Here is a 23,534-nt window from a genome sequence, read left to right as displayed (position 1 = left end):
GATGCAGCAAAGGCTGAGCTCGTTAGTGAATGTTTCCCTTTGGATCTGTGCACCAACACTGCCCATGGTCTGCAACATCCAGAGCTGATGTGGCAGTGCACCCAGCTGCAGGGTGTCCCTGTTGTTTATTGGGACGCCCGGAGGAACTCACCATGGTTTGCTGGATGTTCACATAGCTGGTGCTCAGGATCTAAGCCTCATCACTGAGAAAGGATGATGATGGTAACAAGGAGTGCTAAAGGGAGAGAAACCATCTCCCTTGCTCCAAAATCAGCATCTCCCTAGCCAGGCTCACAAAGACAGAGTGCTGCTCTGTGCTGCTAAGGGTGATTTGTTCCACCCTGCTGCTGGTGTGTCGGAAGCAGGGAGTGAAGGTGACTGTAGCAAACAGTCAGTTTTTCGGGTGTGGGGTGTGGAGTTAAGTTAGAGCAACAGAGCCAAAAAGTTTGGAGGGGAAAAAAAATGACACTTTAAACTCTTATTCCAAAACTCCAACAGAAAGTGATGCTTTCATTTTGTCGGAAATAGATGATCTTTAAGTTTCTTCTAACCTAAGCCATTGTATGATTCCGAACTTATTAAAAATCCTTTGAATAAAGCATCCTGGGTGAAAGAACGCTCAAGCGTTAGACTTGTAGAACCAGGCGAGAGCTCGGGGGTGGCGGTCGCTGCACAGCCGGTGGCTGCGTGTGTCCGTACGGGCGGCAGGTGGCACTGCGCTGCTGCTGTCGCGCTGCTGCCGCCGCCCCGACAGAGGGATCACGGCTCGCCGATGAGTGCTGGGGCACGGGAGGAAGCCCTGCCGGGAAGAGGTGCTCCAATCCTTCTATCATCCTCGTGGCCCGCTGCTGAGCTCTCCTTGTGTCCGTGCCTGCTGCACTGGGGAAGCACAGAAGTGGGACACTGGGAGTGTCTCCCCCGGTTCTGAAGCCTCACGACCTGCTGGTAGTGCTTTGTTTAATGCAGCCCAGTTTGTTACTCTCATTTGTGGCAAGAGCACAGTGCTGAGCCATGCTCAGCTCGCCCAAACTCCTTTTCTGTCAAACTGCTTTCTGTCTGAGTGCCCTTCACCATATGCTGATGTATAGCATTGGTCCTTCTCAAGCTGCAGGACTTGATTAAATTTCATTGGTTCAGAAGAGTGTCAGGATGTGGAGCGGTTGGAACAAGTCTAGAGAAGGGCCACAGACATGCTCAGAGGGCTGGCGAACCTCTCCTATGCAGAAAGGCTGAGGGAGCTGTGCTTGTTCAGCCTGGAGAAAAGAAGGCTGCAGGGAGACCTCATTGCAGCCCTCCAGTACTTGAAGGGAGCTTACAAGCAGAATAGGGACCGACTTTTTATACAGTTTGATAGTGACAGGAGAAGGGGGAATGGCTTTAAACTAAAAGAGGGGAGATTTAGGTTGCTTGTTAGGCAGAAATTCTTTATCAGAGGGTGGTGAGGCCCTGATACTGCTGCCCAGAGAGCTGAGGGTGTCCCATCCCTTGTGGTGCCCAAGGCCAGGTTTGATGGGCCCTGGGCAGCCTGAGCTTGTAGGGGGCAGCCAGTCCATGGCACAGGGTGGGGACTGGGTGGCCCTTCAGGTCCCTTCCTACTCAATCCATTATATGATTCCATGAATGTCACGCTCAGATGTGATATATTCATTTGGGGAGAATTTGGGTATGGGGGCTGCTCGTGTGCAAAGCAGAGGGTGGATGGTGAAAAATTGCGCAGATTTGGTTTTGGGTTGACTTTGTTTGTTTGTTTGTTTGTTTGTTTACTAACACGCCTTTTTGCAAGGTTTACTTTTAAGACCGGGGACGGTGGTGCGGATCAACTACCGCTGGGCGGCGCTGGAGCTCCGCGCCCGACCCGCCGGGAAGTTGCGGTTGTGCCCGACCGTCTCCGAGCAGCGCCGGCTGCGGGGGGAACGCGAAGAGCCGTAGGTCACAGGGCAAAGCCAAGCTAAAGAATCGCTGCACCTTTTGAAAGCACTTGCAGGCATCCTTAACAGTCGTAGTAAGGGAAGAGACGTGTAGGGGAGGGGTACTTCAAACAGAACCTAGTTTAACTTATAACTTGCCAGTGATGTAGATATGAGGGAATGTGTATCTTGTTGCTTTAAATCCTTGCTTTCTTAAACCCCTGTGGGTTTGACTGTGGGCTGTACAGTATCTGGCTGGGATGAAGTTAGCTTTCCCCATAGCAGCTAGAGTAGCACAGGTACCACTCCAGCAGCTGTAACTGAGCACAGTTACTGGGCTGGCACAGCATCACCACTTTCTGCAGCCCCCTCTCCCTAGGCTGGGAGTGTGGGTGAGGGGCAGCTCCAGGATAGCTGGCCTCAGCTGGCCGAGGGATGTCCCATGGCACACAGCATCATGCTCAGCAATAACTGCTGGGGAAGGGCTCCCATTAATGAAAGCACTGGTCTTCTCGATCACCCACCTTGCATATTAAGGCCTAAGACATGGTAGAACATTGCTTGCTGATGATGATAATAATAAAAAAAAAAAAAAAAAAAAGATTTTTTTTCCTTTTATTCCCATGAGGCCTTTGCTTTTTTTCTTTTCCTTTAATTAATCTGCTCCTAACTCATGAGCCTTTTCTTATCAAATTTTCTTCACCTGTTCTTTTGAAGAGGGGAAGTGAGAGGAACAAATCAAGTTCCAGGATGTTTTGCAGTCCTCCCCCACCTCAGATACAGCAGGTGTTAAAAGTTTCGAGTTTTCACACAAATCAACCTTTTAAGGGTTAAATAATCTGTAAAAGAAACAAGATTTGGCACATTAAAATAGCTCAGTGAACCCAATATTGTTTTCTATTTTTTTTTTTAATTCATTGGAGGAAAAAAGATGAGTCAGTATGTATTTTTCTTTTTTTCCACTCTACACAATAAAAAAAAAAACACAAAAAAAACCCTGAAATTGCAGGTGCAATTAATCTGACAGTTCCTTGGGTACAGTCACTCTTGCTGTGTAGTTATAGAGTCACAGGGGTTGGAAGGGACCTCTCAAAATCATCTAGTTCAACCCCCTGCTAAGGCAGGTTCCTACAGCAAGTCGCACAGGGAAGCATCCAGATGGGTCTTGAGTATCTCTAGAAAAGGAGCCTCCATAACCTCAGCATACCCGAGGGTGGGGTTTCCTTCGTACCTACAAACAGTGTCTCTCATTATCCAAAATAATTTCCTTGATGCAGCCATGAGACCTCTGGGGTCTGGGTGGGATGAGTGGGTCCCCAGCCGTATTTGGCACCTCAGACCTCCTCCCCTCTTTGTGCTGCCTAGCTTCTGAGTCTTCTTGCTGCTCGGTGAAGGACTATGGTGCTAAGAGCTGAAGTCCTGGCGAAGGAAGGTGGCAACCTTGTCAATTACAGCAGTACCACTGGACTGCAGCTGCCAGCAAGGGGCTGAGGCTGCTCTGCAGCAGCCATGCCTAGTACTCCCTGCACAGCCATGCAGGGGGATATCAAATACAACGGGGTCACAGCTCACGGTGGAGAGGAGCTGAGCAGGGAAGCAGTGATGTGTCAGCAGAAAAGTGTGCTGGGCCCTTCAGAAAAGGAAGACCTTTCTGACAGCTGCATTTCTGTAAGCATCAGGGAGGTGGTGGTTCAGCCCCCTTTTGTCTGCATTGCTTGACAAGTCCCATATCTGTTGGGCACCTATGAGTGCTCTGATCCTCCAGGAAAATTACTTTGCAAGCTTTCGTATTGTGAAGGCTTCCAAGAACATTATTATCACCCTTATTTATGGCTGGGAGGAATTTGAAGTGTGGGCTGGAGGTATCATCTTGGTCACTGTGGGTTGCTGGCAGACCTGGGGGCAGAACCCAGCCTGCTGACTTGGAGCTGTGCTTTGGCACTGAGGGTGGTCTGTAACACTTGTGTTCCAAGTACTCCATAGCTGTGCTTGTGAATCAGGCAGAGAGACTGCTTTAATTTCAGCCTACGCTACCAGAAGTGGGGAGAATGGGGGGAGAGGAGGAGGAAGGAGAAGGAGGAGCAGATAAAAATCAGAAAATTAGAATTTATTACAATGAAAGCCAAAGTGCTAGAAGCCAACTGTCATTGTAATGCGAGCTCTTTCGATAGTGTCCTATTACATTGTATTAGAGGTTGAACATGCATAAGAATATCTTGGTTGTAATTATCTGATTTGTGATATGTAGCTAATGTGTACTTGTTGTTCTGCCGTACATTATGCAGCAGCAATTCATTTCTAAACAACATTAGCTGGCAGTGCAGCAGTTCAGTGCAGAAATTACAGGCATAAGCATTACGCTTTACATATGCTGAGTTGCAGCCAGGAGACAAGATAGCAGTCCTGGTGGGGTTCCTGCTCTGAGCATGCTGGGCATCCCCAAAGTGCCCAACAAGCAGACAGACACAGCCAGCACCCACACACAGCAGTGGCAAGCCTGACATCTCCTCCATTCTGGAGGGAGCTTTTGGCAAGAGGTGTCCCTGCAAGCAATCGATAGCAGAGATCGACAGGAGCAACTTTCAAATTAGATAAGCTTCCGAGCTGATGTCTGAATGATAGTAGCAATATAAACATTTGACTGAGTACCCTCCTGTCATTGCATCCCTAACAGCCTTACATAAGGCCATTTGTATTTGATGGGATCTTATTTTCTTTCGATTTCTTTAACGACACCACTAAATAAAAACACTCAATAATTGCTGGTGCTTATTTTAATCCATCAGTTAAATGAGTGAGGCCATTTGGATAGATACATTTTAAGACAGAACAATTAGCAAAGGTTAAAGGGACATTGCTCATTTAAAAATCCATTGAGCGTACACTAATCCCTCAGTTTTTAGAACCTTAACAAGTAACACTATAAAGACAAAAAGTATTGGTGCCACAGATGAGAGAAAGTGTCTCCAAATGATGCCCAGAGAGCTGTGTTGCCCATCCCTGGAGGTGCTCACTGCCAGGTTGGATGGGTCCTGGGCAGCCTGAGCTGGGGCAGTCAGTTCATGGCAGCTATTGGGGCTGAGCTTTCAGGTCCCTTCCAACCCAAACCATGCTGTGATTCTATGTTCTTGTAGCCTGTGTCTTGTTGTCTTTTCACAAATGTGTGCAAAATCACAGGGAGCAGGATGAGAGCAGAGATGTGCCCACTAATCCTCTTGGAAGCATCTCATTCCTCTGATCGCTAGAAACCATGTCTAAATTCTAGTCTAAATTTATTCTTGGCCAATTCCTGCCCATTTGTTCTTTTGCCAGCATTGTCCTTCAGCTTATCTGTCCTCTGGCTGCTGTAATTTATGCCCTGTTTACACTTCTTTCTGCCTGGGCAATGAAGATCTATGAAACATGTCCATTCTGCTTTAGTTTGTAGCTACTTTCACTTTCTTAATTGCTCCAGTGCCAGGGTTTCAAGCAACATGAGGGAACATCCTTTGTTTTAAAAAGAAAAGCTTTCATTCAAGCTGTGTAATATTATGGACATATTTTCTGTTTGATTGAAGGTTTATGAGTACTCCATTTTTTTTCACAAAATTGAGAAGCTGGGCCAAATTCGAGCTGACAGAGTCCATGCAAAATGGTTTAAATAAATAACAACAAAAAGAAGGCTTTGTACACTGCACTGGAGAAATAAAAGTGAGAGGATTGCTTCAGTTGCTGTAGCCATCCAAGTGCAAATATTAAGGCTGGAAGTAGCATGTAGCTTTTTCTAGATTAAGTACCTGGTGCCTGCATTCTGCTAGTTGTATCTGGAAGGGAGCTCAGCAGCAGTCCCTCTGGTGTGTTGAACTGTGATGAGGGCTGTGGGTGCTGCATAGGGATGTCCTGCATGCCCCATGTCCAGCTGGGAGCATTAGTAGTGCAAGGGGCTGGGATTGCAGCTTGCAGGGAGCATTAGTCAGGTCTGGAAGCCTCCTTCATTCACACCCATTTGTATCCCAGCCCATATTTTTTGGCTCAAGACAGTTTAGACTTGCTAGTGAATAAGCAAGGACCTGAAAGTTGTTGAAGGTAATGAAGTGCCTATGAAATATGCTCCTTCACAAGGACATGTTTGCGTTGCATATGTTCCTTTTACTGCTACTGTCTTCAAGCTTCTTTACCTGCATCTTTAATGAGGAGGCCGACGCAGCCCTGGTGGCTGCAGATCTGCAGTCTTAATTTCCTAAGTGCCTGAGGAAGTTGCCGTGGAGTTAAAGGTGGCTCTGTTTCTCATTCGCTTTGTTGCTGGTTCAGGCTTTTCAGATGAGGGCACCTTCTTGAACCCCATATTTGACAGTGTTTAAGGTGGTCTGGAGAGGGAATTAGAGACACCACTTTCTAGAAGCATCTGCCATAGCAGACTGAAGATGCCAGCAAGATCCATCCCTGCTCCAAGGAGCTGCAGAAAAATAATTTTGTGCACGTTTGATGCAGAGAATCAGAGACTGAAAGTATCAGGATTTCCACTCCTCTGTTGCCCTGGCCCTCTTTCAACTCTAAAAGATGCTCTCTGGGCAGAAAATCCCAGTACATCTGTACAGCTAATGGATAGCTGGTCAGCCCTGTGTGGAGTGCCAATGGTCGGTCTCTGTTGCCATATTGCCACCTGTACCCAGCACAAAGCCTTGTTCTCCTTCATTACTGACAAAAATGTCTCTTCAGAAGCCTTCCAATAATTACTCAAGCACCCACTTAGGAGGCTTTTAATTTAGATTCCCCATCCTCCACACTCATACAATTTCCAATTGCAAGCACAGCCAGTCTTGTGAAAAAGCTTTTGCCAAAAGAAGTGCAAATGAATTGTCCCCCAGTTTGTACTGCCTTGCATGAACTTCTGTGAGCCTATAGCATCCCGAAAGATGGCATTTCCAACAGGCCAGAGCAGAAGCATTCAATCATAATGAAAGGTGAAAGCTCTTGTTGTGAGTTTCTCTGCATCCGACAATGCTTGGCAGTGCTACAGCACCTGCCATTGGAGTGCTGCAGACTGCCCTGCCAGATTGTCTTATTCCCAAAGGCTGCCCTGTACCCCTGCTGACCCACAGTATCCATGGGCTTCTATAAATGCTCTGGGGCCTGTGACAAAAGTGGATCATGGACACTGTGCTGGGTTGCCATAGGGGGCACGTTCCCAGCTTTGCAGCCTTCTCTGGAGTGATAGAAAGGGAAAATCAGAGGCGCTGTCCTCTCATCTTTAACAAGCATTTCAAAGGAAAGTCCCGCTCACCTGTCAGTCTGTGCTTGGCAGAAGGTTGTTGCTCTCCAGATATTTCTGCAGTTTTAAAGGGGCAGTCTCTAGATACCAAATTCAGTCAGTGGCATGTCTGTAGCAGGGCTCCAACAAGTCTTTAACTGAATAATGTGTTTTGTGTTACTCAGTGAATAAGACTAAAGAGACACGAGGTCTTTCCCTGAAGTGGGAAAAGAAATGTGTATGAAGGGCAAGCAAGAATACACAGCTGAGGTGAGAGGAGACAAATCACACAGTATGGGAACTCTTTGTCTAAGATGAGCTGTAGGGACAGTGGGAATGAAGGAAATGAGCACAGGTTTGCCAGTGTCCAAAAGCTATTCTTGGAAAGCCCCAGAAGAGTCCTACAAAGTGGTTGAAGCAGCTATTGCAGCTTCTGCTTTAAGTACTCCTGGAGTTCAGCAGAAAAGGCCAAAGCTGTAATTCATGTGGAGGGATAGACACGATTGACATAGGTTGAGAGGCTGTGACAGATGGCTGTAGAAGGAACCACTAAACAATTGATAATGGTTCTTTTTTCCATTCAAAAGTAACTTTTAATCAGGACTATGGGAGGAGAATGGAAACAGTCATTTTAGAAACACCCATTGCATGGGTATTTAAAGCTTTGGTTTCATACCACCGATCTACCTTGTGCAAAAGCAGAGACTTGAATCTTGGTCTTGAAAGTGGTGCAAGCACCAGCAGTCCTGCAGCAGTGTGCTTTCTTGCTCTTCTGGCATTTCCTAGTGATCTCCAAAAGGTCTCATTTTCATTTCTTATGAGGAACAGACATAACTTTGAGACTTCATGTTTTCTGCAGAGTGGCTTTCTGTTCCTGTCCACTCTGGTGCTGCCTGATGCCATATGAGGCCCTGCAGCCACGGAGAGAGGACTGGCTGTGATTGCACTGCTGGGTCTCCTGCTTTGCTCAGGTCGGGACAGTCCTGTGTGGCAGGAATATCAATAGAGCAAGAAACTTCTAGATGAGTGAGATTTGGATGAGGTGTTAGGAAGGGCTGTTTGCAGCTGAAAATGGTGCTGAGCCATGTTCCCATAGGGACTGTGGGATTTCCACTGCTGCAGGTCCCTAGACAGGGTCTGGACCAACCTTGTGAGGGCTGATGAAGGCACTGTTGGCACAGTGCAGAGGTGACCTCTCCAGGGCTCTTTGTACCCTTTGTGCTATGATATCAGCTCATCTATTTTTGAAAGAGGTTGACTCTCAGGATAAAACAATAGAGAATCCATCACAACTCTTGCCATATCATTCTCTTGATGAATTGCCTTTGCTATTAACAATAAATGCAAGCCTTGCCTTGACTTATAGCCTCCGGATCTCATCCTGACTTTGCTGGATTGAAGAGTTCCTTCTTTTGAAAATGTTCTTACTGAGAGGTGAGAGATTTATCAGTCAGCGCCAAGTCATCTTTGTCATTCTCTCGTGCAGAGCATCTCAAACATTTTTCTTCTGTGTCCAGACTTTCAGCAACAGCAAACTATCAGTGGCCACAATATTAGCAGGCTAAGTACAACTGATCAACAAGACTGAGCAGGCCACCAGCCTTTGCATTATTGAGGGTGCTTGCAACACTGGGTACAACAGTAGCAGCATTTCTCCTTCTGCTCCCTATTGCTCTGCTTCTGCACCCCATGTGGCTCAGGCTCTCCCAGTTGCAGTCCTATTCAGTCATCTCTCTCCCATGGCTCCCAGTTCCCGCAGTCGCCGCTCTCTGAAAAAGCGTGCCCAGTTTTGAAATAATATATCCTGCACTCTTTGTTCCTGGCAGTTTGTTCTGGCTGCATTAAAATGAAACTTGTTTGCATGCACTCCATTCCCCAGTCAGGTCCGTTCCGTCCCTTCACCCAACCTGCTGCGATCATTAATTACTGCTGCATTAGTCTTTGTATCCTTGGCAAACTTAGATTTGCTTTCAGGCCAGTGATATCTTTATTGGTGTCTGGATTGCAATAACTGTTTGTGAGACTCAGGGGAGAAAAGATATGGGATTTCATTTTACTGAGGAGATGGAAGCATTGATTTATTGCTGGGGAGAAAAATAAAAGACAACAAAGATAGCACAAGGTGTGTTTTGAGACGGGGGTATGTGGGGGAAGTGATGAATGCACATCAGTCCTTTTTACACTGCACTTTAGGACAGCAGGGGATGAGAGAGTCTTAAACCTTGTCCTAGCTGTATGATAGCTGTAATCTCTTATTTACATTTAGTGTTGAGTATGCTCTTTCAGTGTGTGGGAGACATAAGCAGGCTTGGTTTAATAAAATGCAATCTGGATGCATGTAACTTCAGAAACATCCTGAGGGCAGGATTAATGTCCCAGCACTCCTGCTCTGCAGAGCTCCATGGCAGTGGGAGGACCAGGTTTTGTCAGAGTCACTGTGTTTCTACAAGCTCTCTGAGCTGCAGAGTCTCAGCTGAGCAACAGCACCCATAGGAGTCTTACTCTTCTGGCCTCACAGAGTTTGAGGTACAACCTGAGGCTGAGTGCTGGGCTGCCATGGATTTGAAGGCTGTATGAAAAGCCAAGCCAAGTTTGGGGTCAGGGAACTTTCCAAGGCTTTAGATCTGGCAGGAGCCATTCTGCGCAGACAGATTTATGGGCCTAGGGGAGCTTGTTATTTCTTCTTGACAGCTTTGTTCCCTGCCTCCCCCTCTTGACCTATGCCAGTGCCAAGTATGTGCATTAACAAGTATGGTGTCACCAAGCCTTGACTTGCTGGGGCGCAGATGCTCCCATAGCCCTGCTGCAGGGATATGATGGGGTTTTGTTCTCCCTCCCTTCTCATCATACTCCATCACATAATCGGGCTGTTTTGCCTCAGCCAGGATCTAATCAGGGAGGATCTGTTTGACTTTCAGCAAAGTCAGTTTGAAACTTTAAATTGAAAGGCTTTTCCTGATGTGCTTGAAAACACCTTTGGTTGGAAACAGTGTTTGGCTGTGTGTTGACAACAGGAGGAGGTTTTGTGTGTGAGCAGCTTTCCTTCCTTGTGGGGAGGGGGAAAAGCACAAGCAGCACTCAGACCTTCTGAGTCCTGGGATGGGTTGGTTTGGGGCTGAAACTGCATTGAAGGGCCACAGCCCCACTCCATCGAGACCACATCACCTTCTGGAATAGGGCACTTCTCACATTGCTGAAAGTGTTGCCTGAAGTGGACTGCAGGATGTCTTTGTGTAGGATTCAGAGAGCCAACTGTCCAACAGAGGGAAGGTTGCAAGATTTTTCTTGTTCCTGGAAGCATCACCACCCTGTGGGTGAGGTGGGGTTGCTCTCTGTTGTCTGCTTCACCTGTTTCTGCAGATGGAGGGAGTTTCTGGATGGTGAGTGGAACTCATTGAGGAAGAGGAGGCAGGGGAGGAAGGACAGAAGGCAGTTGCCTGTTCTGTCTTTCAAATTCAGGAGCTGTGGGACAGACAAGGAGATATGTGTCTCCTTCCCGTGTGCTCAGGTGTGTGCTGCTGTGTTCCTTGCATCGGCCAAGGGGCCTCTTGGTTCTGCCCTGAACAAGGTTATTTGAGTGTGAAGTCCCTCTCCTCCCACTGCTCCCTGCTTGTACACCCTTTGGCGATTCTGTCACAGGGCAGTTGTTTGCCAGCCCTTTCCCTGGGCTCCTGCCACTAAGGAAGCCATGACTGAAGCACAGGACTTCAAGGACAGCAGTTTTTCATGCATTGATCCCTCTGGGAAAGGCAGGGACAGAACACTTGATGGATGGGGCTGTCGGGGTAATAACAGAGGCCTTGGGAGGAGCTGATGCTGAGCAAGACCCTCCAATGTGTGACAACACCAAGCAGTCTGTGGAGATCTTTCTCTTTGTACCCAGGAACATCTTCCATTGCTCCAAAATCTCTTTCAGTCCCTGTTTGGTGGAGCCTACCTTAGCAGCAGGGTGTGTTCAGCAGAAGCACCTCTGGACTATCTCCTTCCCTTTGAGATCCTGCTTTGAGCACATCCTTCCAGAACCCAGCAGACAAAAAGTATTCATCTTCTTGAAGGAAACTGCATCAAGAATGTTTGTTCCTAGACAGCCACAGATGCCTGCGTTGGAGTCAGGCTTTCCTGTGCTCCCTTCCTCCACCTGGTGCAGGCAGCAGGTCACCAAAGAGAGATAAAACCTTTGTCAAGCAGAATTCTTATCTTAGAAAGCAAAAAGCATAAACATTTAAAACCTGAGCAGAATAGTTTCCTTCTCCAGTCTCTGGTTGGGCTTGCTGTTTTTCAGCAGTGGTTTCGCTCTGCACTCTGTATGGCTGTTGTCCTGCTGCTGGCTTTAAGCTACAGGCAGCAAACCCGACCTCTCCTCAGCTAGACTTGTTTCTGAAGGCACTGCACAGCCTAATGATACTCTCATGATGAGTTGCAAATTCTGTTTTAATTGAATCTGCGAAGCCAAAAAGGGGGTGAGGGGCCCATTAAATAAATTATTTTCATATAGCAGTCAGATTATGTTCGCTCTTCTGTGTTTATTAAAAGGCCTCGTCAGCTCAGAGCTCAGCTGCGCGAGAAAAGCCCAGAAAGCCAGCCAGTTTTCCTGCTCTGCTGCTGTTTTAGGGCCAGATCTCTCTCCCAGAACAGCAGATTTTTAAGGGGCCTTGTGAATTCTTATTAGGCATCCAAACGCAGATATAAAACCGTGCATTGTAAACAGAATTACCCTGCATATAAAACAACCAAAATACTGTAAGGTCTTTTCTTTTCCTTATCAGGTTACCCAGGCATATTTTTTAAAAAGTCCACCCACGCAGAGAGACTGGGGAATGCCAAAGCTGCTTGAATTTTAATTATGTCAGACATGCAGCAAGGGGCTACCTTGTAAAGAACAGAGTTAATAAAACATGGATATGGGCTTAATTCCACTTAATAAGCAGACCTGGCAATGCACATATTTTAGATGTAATTTACACAGGGTGGGAATTTGGTACAATTCTTAAAAAGTGGCTGCATGCAGACTTCCAAACTCAACGGTGCCTTCCTATTGGAAGAGATTTGTTGCTATGCTGCTATGAGATGTGAATTAGGCCATTCATAATTATCAGTGAGAGATGGGTGCCCTTCTTTTCCCATTCAGCTGCAGGAGTACACTGATACATTTTACAGTGCTATTAAATTTAAACCTCCCTTAACTTTGCACATGCATTTTTAGTGGCTGTGCACATAAAAGAGCAAATAAAAAAAGCATACATTTCTATCTGTGGTTAGCTGTCTGTGCACAGAATTAGTAGAAGAGAGATATGCCTAATGACAAAATCTACAGAATATAGCCCACGGCTTTTGAAGGCTCTATGAAAAATAAACAGGATATTCTGTAAGCAGCCCTGCGGGAATTATTGCACTTCGCTAAGGAAGGATGCCAATAACCTCCGTTTTGACCTAGATAGATCATTCTGTTTGGGAAGGTAAGGGAATGCAATTCTAGATCTCTTCTCTATTCAAGCCAGCAAAGCTCTGAAATTCATCCAGGCCTTTGTTTTTAAACCTCGGCACTGAGGACAGAAGAATGTATTTATCGAGTGAACAAAGCCTCAGAGGTGACAGCACGTTGAAATGTTTATGTTGGCCTCCTTCCACAGCACGTGCCCAGTGTGTAGGCTCCTTTCTGCCCAGGGTGAGGACTGAGGGACATTTAACAGGTCTTATGATCAGGCAGAGAAGCCTCTGCTTGCTCGTATGAGCAGGATGGGCCTTTCCAACATCTGTAGGAGCAACACCAGGATCTCTCCAATGTGGTCACAGCACAGTTTGCTTGTTTGTTTTGTGAATGAGTGCAGCTCACTCCTTCCCTCTTCACAGTGTGGAGTGTACAGCTCTCTGGGCTGGAGGCGAGGAGGGAGCACCAGGGAGAAGGGGGAAGGAGAAAAACTGCCTTAATCATTATAGGTTATAAGGATGTTAACATTATACTAATACTATTATAGAGAGAGAAAAAAAAAAGGTAGACCGAAAGAGAATCAAGGGAATTTTGTGCCTTAAGGAAAAATGCCTCATTGGGCTGGTTTGGTCAAACAATGGAGCTTGCTTTGGTGGCAGTGAGGAGCGCAGAGCCTGCCTGCAGCAGGAGCACTCCATGCACTGCTGTGTGCTGTGCTGCCCTCAGAGCGACAACTGGGACAGACAGACAGATAGACGGCTTCAGCTCATCTTCTCCTGATGGAAGTTAGAGGGAAGAACTTCTGCTGGCAGAGTGTAGAGCACGTGTAGGCCTTTCTGCTTCACTTGGCAGCCCACCTAAGATGACACATTTCCCCTGCAAGAATGACAGTGCAGGAGCACGATGAGATTGGCCTTCAGTTCCCTGGCTCCAGCTCTGGCTCGCTCGGTGCTGTTAAAAGCACGGGCTGCTCAGAACCGCTGTGAGCTGGGGTGTGATCCAGAGTGGTGCAGAGCAGGTGTGCATGCCAGTAATGTCACCAGGAGTTCATGGCACGGTGCCTGCATTGAGAACCAAACCATGGACTACTTGGCCATCTATAAATAAAGACTTGTGTGCTAGCAAATGCAATATTATATTCAGCTTCAGAAGCTCTGCTTTAATTTAATTCCATTACTGCAGAGGCTGAGAAACCAGAGAGAAGCATTTCTTTTTGGAGTTGCAGCAGCTCTCTTCTTAAATCCGCAAATCACCAACAAGGTCTGTGAGCAGCTTTATCACCCATTAGGATCATTTTTAAGTGCAGAGCTGCTGCTTTGGGTTTGCAGCTACACAAGAAAATAAATGAGTCAGGTGATAACATATGTGAAATTTATTTAAAATAGGAGGTGATAAAACAGAGTTCTTTGACCAGACTACAGTCAGAAAGTAGCTTGATGTAGAGATGGAAAACCTCTTTCTTGGGGAGATATCAGATTTGCTCACATCCTTTGAAGATGGAGCTTTGGATAATTCACTGGCAGTTCAGACAGTGATTCCCTGATTGCAAACAGCTTTCTTTAGGCCATGCCTGTACCTTGTACTGCAACATTCTTTGATGTCAAGTGAAATAATCCAGCAGAGAAAATTAAAATACGAAGCATTTTATTTACAGGAAGGGAAAGAAAAATCTTTATTGATTGGAACAGCGAAATCTGCTAAAAAAAAAAATTGGCAGCAGTTAAAAAAAAATCCACAGCTTGACATTTATATCTCCTGAATGGCTGTGAATATCTTCCTCTCCTGTTCTCTCCTGGAGAACCTGATTCCACCTTGTTGGCATCCACAGGATTACGAGTGAGTATCAGGAAGTAATGCCGGAGTTTAGCTCATCCTTGTGGTCACAATGGGTGGATATTTCAGTTACCTTCTTTCCCTATGCATTACAATAGTTAAGAGCTGAATTCTTGCTGCGAAGTGGTGACACCGATTATTTTGCTGAAGCTGGTGATTCCCAGGGGTTCCCCAGTTGGTTTAAAGAGCTCTCTTCATCCCGGCAACTTTGGGACTGGGTTCAGTCTCACCTCACCACTGTTACTTGTCCCATGATACCTGGAGAAGCTGAGATCTCCTAACCCTATGATCTCCCAGGTACCCTATTGCTCGTCACTTTCTGCGTACAGACATAGTAGCTCTTAACTGAACCTGAAAGCTGGCAAGCCACCATTCTTAATGGCAGCAGCAACAGTCCGTATGACCAGAGGCGTATTTCTACATCTTAAATTTAGTTCACTGAAGTTTGTGTGTGGAAGTAAGTAGGAGTGAACCCAGCTCAGGCTGGTTGCCTTGATCAGAGAGCATGTGCTGATAAGATTGTGTTGTGAGCTGGGACCACAAGTACCGGAGGCAGCCCAGCGATGCCCACCACTGCAGCCGCCCTTCATGCCCCCCAGACGAGACAGCAGCCCCCCAGCAACGCAGCCCTCTCTGTCTAGAGAATAGGGGAAAGCAGCGGGGACGCCCGGCGGGGAGCAGAGCACGGCGGCGTGGAGGTGTCCGAGTCGGCTGTACGCATCTCCGGCGGCTGCTTAGTGGGGGCGGGTCGGGGCCGGACGGGGCTGCGGGCACAGGGATGCCCGTTTCCCGATGGGGGCGGCCCGGGGAGGCTCCCGAGGACTGCCCGGGCAAAGGGGCAGAGCTACCGCGGAGCTGCAGTTGCCTCTCTCTGCCTGCGCGGTTTTTTCTCATCCGAACCTCGATCACGTAGGATTGCGTAGAGAAGGGCGAGCGGGGAGCAGCTGCAATCCTCCCCGAGCCCATAGCTGAGCTCCAGGCCGGCACCGACCGCCGTGAGGCTGCGGAGCTCCCCGCCGCTTTGGCAGCGGCCCCGCGCTGCGTGGGAGTCAGGGGGGGGGGGCGGCTTCCCCGGCCGCACCCTCCCCTCTCCGCCGCCCCGTTACAGCCGGGCTGAGCCGGAAGATGCGGGAGAGCGGCGGGTGCGGCGCGGCTCCTCCACGCCCCGCCGCCGTCGGGCGGCACCGCGAAGAGTCCTGAGCCCCGGACGGAGCAGCGGCAGAGGCAGCCGCACCCCCCACACCACCCTCCTCCTCCTCCTCCTCCTCCTCCTCCCCGCCTCGCATCGCTCCTCCTGCCGTCGTCCCCGCCGCGGCAACCGGGCCCGGGGCCGCCCCGGTGCTGAGCGCCCGCGGCTCCCGCCGGGCCGGGCCGGACGATGCGGGCTGCTGCCGTCGGGGAGAGCTGCGACCGGGGCAGAGGCGGCGAGCAGGGCTGGAGGAGCTGCACCAGCCATGGCGTTGTGAGCCCGGGGCGCCGAGCTGCGGCGATGTGAGCCCGTACCCTCGGCCGGAGCGCTTTTTTTTTTTTTTTTTTTTTTTAATTTAATTTAATTGCGTTGCCTCTTTTTGCTTTGTTCGCCGGCCTGGTGCTTTTTGTCGTGGCCGCTTTGCCTTCCCCTCCCGCCCTTCTCCGCGAGAGGAGTGGGGAGGGGGGGAAAAGAGGAAGAGGAGGAGTGCAAACAGAAATGCAGCGCGGCTCGCCCTGAGCCCGGCCGCGGGAGCGGAGCGGAGCCGCGGGACGCGTCCATGTGCGCGCAGTGCCGCGCCGCGCCTGGGAGCCACCGCGCTGGGGCCGGGGCCGGCCGCGGGCCGGGGGGGCTCTGACTCATCCCACGGCCCCTCGCCCCAGCGGAGCGGAGCCGCGCCGCGGGGATCCGCGGATCTTCCGCACACCCTCCTCTGGACACAGCAGCCGCCAGCGGACCTTTGCGAGCGGGGCGGCCGCCTCCCGGATTTACAAGGCACGGGGCACCGCCGGCCCGGCCGGGATTTGCGCTCTCCGGGAACAGACCCATGGGCGGCGGGGTCCGGCGGCCAGCCATGGTTGTTAGCCGGAGCGCCCCGCTCCGCCTTGCCGGCTGAGCCCTCCCCGCTGCCGGGACTCGGGGCCGCGGCACGCTAAGCGGGGCGTCCCCGTCCCCCCGGGGCGCGGCGGCGGCTCGGCCCCAGCACGCTCCCCTGGACCGGAGCGGCGAGGCGAAGCGCGGGGGGCCCATGAGCGGCGATGGCAGCGGCTATCGCCAGCTCGTTGATCCGGCAGAAGCGGCAGGCGAGGGAGTCCAACAGCGACCGGGTGTCCGCCTCCAAGCGCCGCTCCAGCCCCAGCAAGGACGGGCGCTCCCTCTGCGAGAGGCACGTTCTGGGGGTCTTCAGCAAAGTGCGCTTCTGCAGCGGCAGGAAAAGGCCGGTGAGGAGGAGACCGGGTGAGTACCGCGGGCCGGGGCCGTGGGGACCGGCTCCGCTCCCAGGTGCCTCCAGCCGTCGGGGGAAGGGCTCGCTCCGCGTTCAACTTCTCCCGGGCGTTGCGGTTCCTCCGAGCTGCGGGGTCGCTGGGCTCAGCCCTCCGCCGCAGCCCGAAGGAGGAACCCAGCGGCTTAACTCACGGTCGTATTTTCCCACCTCCCACTAGGTTCGCTTTTCAAATAATGTGCTCTTATTTTCTGCATAGTGACAAGGGGATCGATAAGCCGAGGATCAATTAGAATCGTGGCCATTTGATATCTCGATCCCTCAAGTGCTGCTTCTTGAGCTGAGTTGCATGGGGAATTTCCTTAGCTCTGAAAGCCTTCCAGATGGCAGCTGCATGACTGTTGCACATAATACCGAGCTTGCAAGAGCCTAGAAATGCATTTTGGGACAGCCTTCTGTTCCTCTCTTTCCTTTATTTGTTTGTATGTGGGCTTAGTTTCCATTCCTTGTAGAAAACTTCTGCGCTGATGTACGTGTTGCTCACATTCCCATGAAGTCCCACCACCCACAGATTCAGTTCTGAGCAGTGCACTCAGGTGTCCTTGGTCAGCATGAGAACTCAGCACCAGGCAGGAAAAGGCCCTTCCTGAATTCTCAATGGAATTACTATTCACTTCTTCCTTTCTTTCTTACATTGCTAGAAACCACCACTCAGAAAAAAAAAATAAAGTAAAACACAGCTTGCTTTGAGAAGCTGGTGTGAGCAGGTCCTTTCCTCAGGTGTTGGTTAGTATCATGGTTAAGTGTGATACACATGTACTCATCTCTTAGGGATAGGTCGTCAACCTGAGTAGTTCTCCCATATTTCCCATATATGTGCACCTTGCAGCGAGGTGTTGGCCAGCCGGTGGCTGCTCCTGAGGCTGTAGGCTGAGATATGTGACCAGCACTCAGAGGAGGGACAAAAACGGAAAACCTCTCAGGTAAAGAGGCCATTCATGGTTGGTTGTGATTGAAGGGGGAAGAAGACTGGGTTATTGGGTTGTTGCCAGCATCCCCCATGCGCAGCCCGTGGGGCTGGGTCTGTATTCGGCTAGCAAAATGCTTCAAGACTCACAGTGCATGTGGTTAGGCTGCAAACCAGACTTATTAATGATCTGTTCTAAAGCAACTGCCAAGAGAGGATGCAAAATATTTGAAATACAGGGTGACTTGACATATTCAAAGGAAAAAAAACAATGTTGCTTTTTTCTTAATTTGTTCATCTTACTGTGAGTGGTAGCTTGTGGACCATCCTATATCTTAATTACCTTGTGAATCCAGACCATAAAATGGCTCTTTCCCAAGGAGTGTTCTCATTTTATCTGAGGAATCCCTTTTTGTGGGATCAAGAGTGGAACCTGGGACTCTCGCTGATGGAACCTTTTCTCATTCCTCTTTCCTCCCCATCTGCTATTGAGTGACATCCCTCAAGCCGAGGACTCAAAGAGTGGAAACCATAAAAACACAGAGCCATTAAGGTTGGAAAAGACCACTAAGATCATCGTATCTGATGGTCAGCCCTCAACCCAAATCTGGACCTGTTTTCTGGATTTCAAGATGCTTCATTGCATTAAAGTTTGGGTAACTTTTACTGTGGGATGTGGATGGGCAGTCTTGTTACTGGTCCCATCCCATTGCTCCCAGCTGCAGGTGTAATTCTGCTTCCTTTGGATTCACTAAATGCCCATGAAGAATCACTAAATTCTAAGAATTCCCTTCACTCGCATGGGCTTTCTTGCTAAGGGAGGTGTTCAATAAGTTACACACCAGAGTGATTTAAGGAAGACTTTTTATTGACTAAGAGGAAGGATCAATGCTAGTCAGCGCTGTAAAAATAAAACTGTTCAGTCCTCAGAGCTGACAGTCAATCACTTGTAACCTGCGCCGTATTCCATGTATAAAATTAAGCAAATAGAGAAATTAATTTGCTTTAAAAAAAATACCAACTGCCCAGTTCCCTCTTGTCAGTTTTCAAATGAAGGGTTGTTCTACTGGTGTATCCCACTCCCGGGCTCAGGTGTGCTGCTCAGGGGCTCGCATGCTGCTGGGTTTGCTGCCATTCTCATTGTTGGTGCAGGGGGTGTGCTGTGCCCTCGTTACTTATTCATCGCAGAGTCACTCCTGTGCATAGAAAATGACATGCAAATGAATTGAAACTAGTTTAAAGAAATGTGCATACATTGTGCAGTGACCCACAACCCCAGTGATTATGTGTGCTTAATGATATGCAGTTTAGCACGGTGAGAGGAATGCGAGAAACACCCGTGTTCAAAAGGGGTAGATCCCATTTGGAAGTGGCATGCTGCTGGGGAAACTGTTGTTACCTTCCTAAACATGACCTTGTTTTACAGCTGTAGGGAGAAACTGTTAAAATACTTCACTCTGACAGAGCGATATGCATCTACAGTACCTGGCGAGCTCTACTAAATGGAGAGAGTTCACCCCGTTGTGCAGACGGTGAAACCAAGGCACTGCTCAACACAGAGCCCCAGTTCCTCCTATCCACCCCATGTTCTTTGCACACTCCCCATGTTCTTTGCCTCTGTAAAGGAATGGTGTGAGCTTATGTCAATTAAGTGTTTATAATAAGCAACACAGTGCTGCAACTGAAATATCCAGGAATGGCGCGCATGAGCAGAGCTGCGCTTGGCGCTGGTTGGCACCGCGTGCTCCACTTCTCAGTTCTCCTGTTGTCATAGGGAAGGGAGAGCTCAGAGCTGGGAGAAGTTGGGGCTGGCTCAGCCCTGGGCGTGGGCAGCTTTTTGGAAGCAGGTCCATGCAGGGACATCTTGTATAATCAGAGCTCTGGGTGCCTGGGGAAAACAGGCTGCGGAGACGTCTCGGTGGTCGGTGGCAGTAAGCACCATGCTGTAAAGCCTGCACTCGTTTCATCCACCTCGTGATGGGCAAAGGTGGCTCACCCAGCATGGTCTCCTTTCTTTCCCACGTTCTTTTTTGTTATCTTTTCTACACGCTTGGCTCTAAGGTACGACTTGTCAGTTTGAGGCAGGCCAACTAAGGACGCCGGTGTGATGGACAGAGCTGCAGATTTGGACTCATGGGCTGAATCCCATTCTTGTGAATTCATACAGGCTCTCGGCAGCAGCTGTGCAGGTACCAAGCAAAATGTGCATATGCTGAAGTGCACCTGCACAGTTATATGTATAAAGTATGGCTAGAAAAGGTTAAAATATGTATTTGGTTCTGACCATAGGAACTTGCTGGAGGATTGCAAAGAAATTAACATGAGGCACGGATTTTTGGTGCTGTGTCAGGAGATTTAACCTTTGATTAAGGCTTGATTAAGAACAACAGATCCATGAGTTGAATGCATAATACTGGGCATAGCTGCTCTTCCATGGCTTCCCTGCCAACAAATGGTGGAACCAAGTGTATTCATCCCCTTGTGGCTGAACTGAAGCCTCCAGACATGCTCAGCTGTATAGTAGTGCTAGCACTGGGCTGGTGGGTGCAGGTTGTTGAGCATGCTGTTGCTTCATCACTCATCTTCACAGGCAGAGCTCAGCCCGAAGCTGTGTTCTGCAGCACCAGCCATTGCAGAGCATTATCTCCATCTCTTTGGGCTTCGTTTCTGTAAAAGGGTTTCCAGCTCAGAATGCAGAGTTTAGGGTCACAAACAGTATTTTTTTCTTCCATCAAGAAGAACAAATAAACAACACTGTGTTTTTTTCCTTTTTTTTTTTTCCACTGTCTGATATGTATTCCGTGTTTCTCCAGGGAAAAGATGCTTTTCCTTAAGGAGATCTAAAGGCATCTTCCAAAGTGAAGGAAATAGCTCAAGTGTAGAAAAAAAATAACCCAGTAACTTAAAATGGCTTTTCCCTTTTCAGTATTTCTCATCTTGAATAATAGATGAAGATTTGGAGTTTTATATATATAAATATATGTAGATATCTTTGCAGCAGTATAAGTGAAACACAAGAGCAACTTCAGCTGAAGGACACGGAAGGACCTTGTTCATTCACATTTGAACATTTGAGAAGTCTGTCTATTTTGTAAGCTGTTAAATTCCCCCGAGTCCATTGGATCACAGAATCATAGAATGCCTTGAGTTGGAAGGGATCTGAAGGATCACCAAGTTCCAACTCCCTGGTGCATGCAGGGTTGCCAACTGCTAGATCAAGCACCAGCTCAGGTTGCCCAGCACCCAGCCCAGCCTGGCCTTGAGCAGCTCCAGGAATGGAGCAGCCACAGCTTCCCTGGGCAACCTGTGCCAGCACCTCACCTCCCTCTCTGTGAAAAACCTAGCCAACATCTAATTTAAATTCTCCCTACTTTAGCTTAAAGCCATTCCCACTTGTCCTATCACTATCAACCCCTGTAAAGAGTTGATTTTCCTCCCTTAAATATTGGAGTTGAATCCTTTCTGATTTCATACGGAGTGAAAGTGATGATTGAAGCTCATGGAAGAAGCACTTTTTTAGTTCTCCACTCATTTTTTTATTGTCCTTGCTCACTTTTATGGTCATTGCTCTCAGTGGAGCTGCAGTACTCGACCAACCCAAGGAATCTGGCCACTGTGATGTCCCAGAGTTCAGGGTGCATCTCAGTGTTTCTCCACACAGTTTGTGTGTGTGTCTGTGTACATACAGCTGGGGGACGCCATCACACTGCTATTCAGTAGGGTTTGGTGCTGTCCTCCACCAGCTTGGGCTAGGGATAAGGTGTGCTTGGAGACAATGACATTGCCTTGCTGAAAAGAATCCTACAAGTGTTGGGTGAAGGCACGTGTGCCAAGTGGCTGGTGCTAATGAGTGCACAGTAATCAGGAGTAGGGAAAGGTTCCCTTCTGCTTGAGACAGCTCAGCAAATAGGTTTTGTTTTATCAAATTGAGCCATTGGGGTGATATTGCACACATACATGATTTCCAAATGCGGGGACTCAGAAGCACTGCAGGCTGCTGGGTTGCTCCAGAGCATGGAAAACTCAGCTGCAACCCACTTTGCAGCACAGGCTGCAGGTGAGCACATCAGTCAGCATGCACACTGTGCTGCTGCTGGGCTGGGTGTAGTCCTTGTCAAGAAAACCCATAGAAATCATCCAGGCAACAAAAGGTATGGGTGTCTGTTCTCCCCATGGCCTCAGTGGGAGCTGTGCTTGTGGGAGCAGTGAACACTGCTCACTAGCAGAGGGGATTCATCATTAAAGCAGTGCAAATGAGTGATTCCTCCATGGACAGCCAAATGGAAGCCAGGGAAAAGAGGTCCATGAGGGATTATTCTTCCTCCCCATAGAATAAAAAATCCATATACATCAGTTTATCATTGACTTATCTGTTGGTTGTTTTGGTGTTGTGTTTTTTTTTAAGAAAATAGTTTAATTTCACGTGTTTATTTTTTTAACCTTAAGATGTGCTCCTAAAAATGTTCTGAAATAATAAAAAATAGAAAGCTTGTATTCCAAAAATACCAAAATGAAGTCAAGATTTTTTTTCCTCTCTTTCTTCCTTCCTTCCTTCTTTGTTTCCAGCCGTCCCTCCTTCCCTGCTTTGCTGAATTCAGCATGAAGTTAGAATAATTTCAGCAGAGCAGATACTGCATATTTTATCAAATAAGAGGTCTATTACAAGAAAACTCAACAGGCCAACTTGGGCAGTGAGGAGAGAAGAGCTGCCATGGGGGAAGCATCACTGCTGTGACTGCATTGTTGTACCTCAGCTCCTTACCTGGGCTGCACGCACTGCAGCCTATCAGGAAACTGTATCCTTACAGTCCCTGATGTAGTGCAGGTTTGTCTCCATTCCCTAGCTAACAGAACTCTTCGTGTTAACACAGTATCCTTCCAGAGCATAAGGCAAACTGCTACATCTACTGTTTTCCTTTCACTGCTTGTAGTGGAAGCCTGAAATAATTCAGCATTTCTGGAGGCTGCTTGTGCTTTGCATCTGGGTTGCAAGTTGCAGATGCACTTTGTTCTCCTCACCCAGTGAATGACGCTGGCAGGGATTCCTGGAATATGTTGTTTTTAAAGGAGTATTTGTGCTTTGACAGAAGTTGGGGTCAACATTCCTTTTTTAAGAAGAAAAACTTGAAGTCTTTCAGCGTTTCAGAGTGAAACGAAGGAAGAACAGAGCCAGGTCTTGGGGTTAATAGAACAAGCTCACTTAATTGATATTTATCTAGAACAACATCATTTGCTGCCCTCCGCTTCTGGCTGCGTGCATGGTTTCTTTGCTTAGCAGTTGCCACCCATATGACCAGAACTGCCAAATAAATGCATTCCCTTCATTCCCCAAAGCAAAACAGTTTGCAAAAGGTCAAGTTGTATGGGATTGCTGCAAGTGAAGCCAGGCTGCAAAGAGCCAATCTGCATCTTCCAGAAAATTGAAAAATGAAGAAATGAGCATGAAGGCACAGCAGTGCTGACTTCCAGAGACTCCAGAGCCCACAGGAGATGCAAGCAATGCACCATCCACTTCATCCCAGGCCAGTCCTTTCCCTGGCACAGGTCCTGTAACCAGATCTGGGTCTAATTGCTCTCTGAGTGCACCTCACATCTCAGTTATTGATCTTCAGCCGTTCGTGCATGCATCCCTCAGGGGCTGACATCACGCTCTAGTGGGGATCGTCTGTGACAGCGGCTAAAAGAGCTGGCAGAGCTTGTGATACAGCCACCAGTGCTTTTCCAGTGTGCTCTTTAGGACAGTATCTTCCTGCCAGAC

At 48.4% G+C, this 23,534-nt stretch overlaps 1 protein-coding gene across 1 annotated transcript in view; it reads left to right on the top strand.

The window, feature by feature from the left end:
• Positions 1–16,582: 16,582 nt before the first annotated feature.
• The window catches only part of FGF12 (fibroblast growth factor 12), an 80,954-nt gene continuing 74,002 nt past the window's right edge, over positions 16,583–23,534 (top strand). Inside the window, exon 1 of the mRNA XM_042878519.1 lies at positions 16,583–16,823. Coding sequence (XP_042734453.1) covers positions 16,625–16,823 — 199 coding nt within the window. The 5' untranslated portion in view covers positions 16,583–16,624. The remainder of the gene's footprint in view (positions 16,824–23,534) is intronic.

This window comes from Lagopus leucura, unplaced genomic scaffold (genome assembly GCF_019238085.1).
Source record: "Lagopus leucura isolate 7727_CA_CO unplaced genomic scaffold, USGS_WTPT01 Super-Scaffold_100021, whole genome shotgun sequence".
Taxonomy (NCBI): Eukaryota; Metazoa; Chordata; class Aves; order Galliformes; family Phasianidae; genus Lagopus; species Lagopus leucura.
This window is presented reverse-complemented; position numbering and strand designations above follow the sequence as displayed.